General features: G+C 48.8%; 1 protein-coding gene across 2 annotated transcripts in view; it reads right to left on the bottom strand.

Annotated features, from left to right (window-relative positions):
- The window catches only part of NRBP1 (nuclear receptor binding protein 1), a 21,849-nt gene that overhangs the window by 13,355 nt on the left and 2,279 nt on the right, over positions 1-6,215 (bottom strand). Inside the window, exons 5-6 of one of the 2 annotated variants that reach the window (XM_017733689.1) lie at positions 5,880-5,974; positions 2,089-2,112 (exon numbers count right to left, since the gene is read on the bottom strand). In XM_017733689.1, the coding sequence (XP_017589178.1) occupies positions 2,089-2,112; positions 5,880-5,974 (119 nt within the window). The remainder of the gene's footprint in view (positions 1-2,088; positions 2,113-5,879; positions 5,975-6,215) is intronic. The other variant, XM_017733690.1, reaches the window with a different exon arrangement.

Here is a 6,215-nt window from a genome sequence, read left to right as displayed (position 1 = left end):
CCCCCCAAAAGTAGCCTGGATCTGACCTTGGACTTTCTGAAGCCTTCTAGACAAAAAGTTCCACTCAAAACTATTTCTTTGCCCAATCTCATTACCAGCAGCACCTGTAGTCACAGACAAACCTTACTAATATCTGCCTTAGTTTTGCCAAGTTTCTAAGGAACCAAAAATGTTTGGCTTGGTAGAGAATGTGCTTGACTCACACATAAAACCGTACAGTTAGAAAAGCTAAAGTACTTCAATTCATGTTACATCTTCCTAAATCAATGCCAACATGCCATTTTTATGGCAGATTTTTCTGCCTGATGACTTCAATTATCCATTGTTTTTCCTTTAAAATCACACTTGCCATAGTTGAAAAAATAAAAAAGCCAGATCCAAAATATCCTACTAACCTCTTATTTCTACATCACCTCAGGTGTCTGTTAAGAATGTGGAAACCAGCATGACATTCAAAAATCAGGCAACAAAATCCAAGGGAGTGAAGTGATGACTAAAGTAAGATTAGTTATGAAAGCATGTCACTCACAGCCTCTTTAGCTCAATGCTCAAGCAAAACAGGAGCCTTACACCCTATATTTAGTGTTTTCAAATGCAAATCACTGTTCAAGATCTATGGCTTAAACAATTCCCAGCTCTTGTATCAACAGTACCTCTTGGTACAACAGACTGTTAGAACAAGCTCACAACTAACCATCCAGGAAAGCTCAGTATTCCAAGGCCATCTGATGCTGTTCCAGCGCAGGTGAGGTACCACAGCATCTCCTTACGCCTGCCGAGTGCTGGCTCAGGCCCCTCCTGCCCTTCTAGAACTTCCTGCCCTTCTAGAACAGGCCTTTGGTTCTGTTCACAGGGGTGACTTCATTCTGGAGAAATGGCTGGCCAGCCCTCAGCCTTGCTGCCCTCAGTGTGGCTGAGCCCAGGCTCAGTCAGGCTCCCATTTTGTGGGCCTTTTCCTGGACCAGTCTGCTTGCTGCTGCTCTGCCATCCTGCCCAGCCTGCAGCCATCCCCAGGGACACCTGCCCTCCTCAGGATGCAAGCCCTAACTACGTCACCATCCCCCTCAGCTACACCAGATCTCAGATTCAGCTTTGTGGGAGCCTCTGATCAGCTGGGGATGCAGAGTGGCACAGCGGGTCCTCCCGCCAACACCTGGAAGGCACAGAGCCCATCTGGTCAGGCCCTTCCCCTTTCCACCACTTCCAGCTGACGGTTGGTAGGTTCCCAACTCAGTAGAAACAAACTCTAACCATCGAGAATAACCCTGATGGCAAAAAATAAAATAAATAATTATTTTAAATATAACATGGTGTTCTATGCAATAGAGTTACAAATTGCACCACTCAAATCCTTCTCTGGCTCCCACCAGCCCAACTCCCTCCTCATATGCACAGATCTCCCCAAAACCAGAGATTTGTCTGGGGAAGCATCAATAGCCAAGCTTACTTCAACCCAGGGACTCATTTGGGGCAGGACGGCTCTGGCCATCAGGAGCCAGACACATTCACTGAAACATTCATCTTAAAACCAACACATCTAAGGAGTTCAAACTACAAGCAAGCAATTGGATAGCCAAGCACACAGTGGGGGCTAGTCCAGGGCTGGGTCCCAGCCAAGGGCAGCAGAGCAGCAGCAGGGAAGAGCCTAATGGACGTGGGAAGTTCAGCTGGGAAGAGCTCAGAACAAGGCATGGCTTGTTGACATGCAGGAGCCAGCATGCACAGGGCCCGTGGACTAGCACACGCTAAGAACATGGAGAGGGAGAAAACTAACAACCAGGAGACTTCACAAAGGGCAGTGCTCCCTCTCTGTAAGGCTCTGGCCAAGAGCACAAAGAACAGTTTGCATCCCAGCACAGAACACAAGCTCTCCAAGCAGGATGCACCTAAGCCAAACAGTTTTACACACAGCCTTATAGCAAGGGAACACTGTAAATAGATCAGTGTGTATGTTTGTGTGTTACAAATATAGATATACACACACATATATATATAAATATATATATATATATACAGATACACACAGAGATAAAATCATGTACATGACATAAGTGGAGTCACATCACAGGAGCGGAGAAGTTTGCTCACCATTAGCAAATATCCTATGAAAGACTGTTGTAACAGAGCAGCCCGTGAGCGGGAAGTAAAACGAGATAAAGTCAATGAGTTGGTGAACAGCAAAGCACTTACATCCATAGAGACAGCTGGGTCAGAGTTAGGGCACACAGGGACAGGACTGAGCACCAGGCCCTGCCTCCAGCCACCTCTTCAAAAGAAATTTACCTAAGGAACGTCAGAGTTTCTACCTGAGAACCAGACTGGGCAGGGGAGACAAGGCATCTCTGACCAAGCAGAAGATTATGGCTGACTCTGAGACCAAGAAGCTGGAAATTCTGTTCTTCTGTGAGTGTCCTACAGTCCCTTAGCCCCACCCACCCCACCCCCTCATCAGAAAATTCCCTTTCTCTATATCCCAGCAGCTTCTGGCCACAGATCTCAACAGAAGAACCCACACTTACACACCTGGCCCCATGATGCCACAGCAGAGCTAACACCCATAAGAGTCCTGGCTCCATGGCCTGGAATTGAGGGCAGACTCTGAGCAGACACAACTAAATACAGACTGAGTCCAAGGTCAGGTGTAGTGCAGACAGGAGAAATGCACAAGCAGCAATACTTGGAGGCACAAGTGGGAAATCTGCACTGCGCTCCACGGAGCTTCCTCTGTGCTCCATCAAGGTCTCACTCAGTACATGCTGATACTTCGCTGTGTCTCAGGGGTACCAGAGGACACTGAGACTCTCCAGCTTGAGGCCTCCCTTCTGCCGAGGCACTCCAAGAGCTGCCCAAAAGGACTTTTAGTTCAAACACATCACTTCTTTCCACCCATGAACGGTTCTTATACTGCCAGTGAGAATTCCACGAACAGCTCCCAACAATGCCAACACAAGCAGGCAGCAGCACCAGGCACCCTGTCTGTACACGCTGTTCTCCCCACACTCAGAGCATCTGTAGCCTGTCCCAAGAACACACCTGGCAGCATATCCCCTTGTTAAACAGCACAGACACCCATGGAGGCACAATTGTGTGGCACGTGGGTTCTGTGAAGAGTACACAGGGCACAACTTGGACTTATCACAAGGAATGCTTTCATCTGACCACAGCTCCACAAAGCAGGTGGAACATTCCAGTCTCTGGGAACACCAGTGGCAAGTTTAAGAGCTGTAAATGTCTTTCCTATCCTCGTGACAAGTTCTCCAAAGCTCCCCACTCATTTGAAACTTATTCTCCTTAAATCTATTAACTGCACTTTATGGCACTAAAAAAAAAAAGGTTAGCAAATGAATGGATTATGGATAGCTTTTGCATTTAAGCAGTATGCAATATCTTTCCTCCTTCCCACTCCCTTTTTCTTCCACAGCTGACCTCCAGCACACAGATTTACATACTGAACAGAGAAACAGTGATCAGTCCAGCCAGTGCACATGCTCCTGCATCTGAGGAAGCAGCTTGGAGCAAAAAGGCTGTTCCCACACCTGAACATGTGTCACAGGAACCACTACCACACATTTCCAGTGTGACACTGCTCTCCTGGCACATCCTCCCCGGGCAGACAGCAGGATGTCCTGCAGTGCACACCAGCAGCTGCCTTAGCCAGGTTTTTGCCCCACATTCAGCAAGTATTCTCTTTGCCAAAGCCACAGGGAGAGGAACTCTGGGAGCAGCACCCAGCACAGTACTGGGGACAGAAACAGCACCAAAGCACAGAACATAGTGCACTGAATCCTTGTTCCCCATAAATCCATAGAAACTACTGCCCTGCTGCTTTTAAGTAAACACAGGGAAATGCTCAGATACCAGCCAGCTGTACCGAATAAGGACAGGAAGCAGCAAACTTATGTCTGGCATTGTCAGTGACCCTGGAGCAACTGTCATTCCAGGGCCCAAACTCAAACCCAGCCCATCTGGCACTGTGAAGGCAGCAGTGCCAGGGAGAAAGGCCCAAGCTCCAACACAACCAGCAGTCCTGGCGATGTAGCTTTGCCTCTTCTGGTTGGGTGGGCACTGCAGGAACAGGACACATCCTGCAACACTGCCAACTCTAATTCCAGCCTGCACTGGAGCCACAGCTTTCCCATCTGGAGAATTCCTCTTCTGACCACAAGTCCACTTGCACTCACCTCCTTTTTTAATTTAGGAAAGGACCAGAATCTTCCAGATAAATCACTTCACTTCTGAACATGAGGTGGGCCAGGCAGCCCACAGCTATGGAACAGAGAGGTCTGCTCAGGAACAGCTGCATTTGAGCGCTGCAGCTGCACACACTCCAGCACATCCTGCAGCTGTAACAGCACAGACACCCACTACTCCTGGCATGAGCACACGCGTGTGACCGCCATGTCCCTCCTGCTGCACCTGACAGAAGCAAAGCTCTATAAAACTGTAGGAAGCAAAGGTGTAACTGTGCTGAGGCCACCATTTGTACCCCACACCTGAAGAGCCATCTTCCTTCTACACAGCCTCTGAATGCACCACTGGAGTTGCATGCTCTGGGCACAGCAGGTCTAATGACCTGCAGGATCTCCCTCTGGTGAAAGCCATGGCTCCAATGCAAGCTCCATGAGTTTGGTTTTACAGACAGCACTGGCTGCCCTGCAGAAAGATGGCAGCTGCATGATACTTTGAAAGTACACTAAAAAAGATGATTTCTTGAGTACTCAAGTCTTCCCATCAGTCTGAACTGAATGCCAGGGAGTTTGCCAGCATACAGGTACTAGATGTACACACTCCTGGAAATTTCTCCCACTTGGGACAAAGTCTGTGTGATGACACAATGACATCAGTCTGTGTGAAGAGCAAGTCCCCAAGTTTACAGGCAGGTCGGGGGCAGAGTGCTCCTCCTGCCATGACCCTGTCTCCCTGGTACATGCACAAATCTGCTACCCCAATTCTGGAACAAAGCAACAACGTAGGAGTTCTTTGATGGGAAGAAAAGCCACAGGTCTGCAGCTGATGGAGAGGCTATTTCTGGATGACAGGTGATGCAGTTTCCCTGTACATTGCCAAACCAAAGCAGAACTCACACAGACAACAACTCCAGGAAAACAAAGACCTACTCCTCAGATCGAGAATACTTGCAGAAGTTGAACAACAGGTAGCAAAGCTGTCCCTTGAAAGGTCATGTCAAGGTGTGACGTAATGCATCCTGACTGCAGACAGATTTTTAGAGACATGGGAATAGCAGGAAAAAACAGAGCATGCAAGGATGCATTGCACTGCCAGGAACATCACTGCTTACTTATGAAATAAACCATTTCCACACAGGGTGGCTGCCCAAGCAGGGCATGTCTGTGCCAGTCAGGTGCAGGGCAGCTCAGCAGCCTGAAGGCAGGCCCACAGGAGGGATACTGGGTAAGGATGTCAGGACAAACTGCTCGCTGCAGTCACAGCCTGTCCACTTTATTATAAACGCGGGTTGCTACAAGCAGCACTCTCGTGGCCCTCATGGACACAGCTCCCCAGGCAGCTCCCAAAGCTCCACAGTGCTGGGAGGAGAACTCCGTGTGTATTAACATAAAAACCCACAGATGATGTGCCTACAAAACTTCACAGTTTCAGCATCATTTCCTGGGTCAGCCCCTTGAGACACAACATTAAAGAAGAGGCTAAAAGGCAAACAGTATCCCAGTATCAGTCTTTCCTGCACCTGACAAGGCTCCAATCACCAGTGAATTCTGCTCCCAGTCTCTGGCACATCTGATGTGGACAAGCACATGTACACACATGCCTATCATGCCAGGGAACCTGGAAAGGAGTAGATGCCTTTTTCTGTTTGGGCAGTCTGTCTGACAGGCAGGGGAACCCCCAGCAAGCATTACCTGACCCAATTTTGATCAGTCCGTTGTGCTGGATGAAGATGGTGTCACAGGTCAGGTTGCCGTGAATGATGGGGGGATCACAGGAGTGGAGGTAGCTGGAGATGCAGAACAAAGCACTAGTCAAGGCCTTGAATCCCTCCCTTCACCCCTTCCCATCTCAAGAAACATCAAAAGAGAACAGGAGAGCAAAGGGCACATGCCAGGGATTTACAGTAGCCGGGAGGTACAATTCCATGACTGTACATCAGCCTCTAGCTAGGTGAGAACCAGGAATAAATAGGAATTGTCTCTAATGATCAATCTCCAGAACGGGGTGGGGGGGGGGGGGGGGACGAG

Source organism: Corvus brachyrhynchos, unplaced genomic scaffold (genome assembly GCF_000691975.1).
Source record: "Corvus brachyrhynchos isolate BGI_N302 unplaced genomic scaffold, ASM69197v1 scaffold25, whole genome shotgun sequence".
NCBI classification, from domain to species: Eukaryota; Metazoa; Chordata; class Aves; order Passeriformes; family Corvidae; genus Corvus; species Corvus brachyrhynchos.
This window is presented reverse-complemented; position numbering and strand designations above follow the sequence as displayed.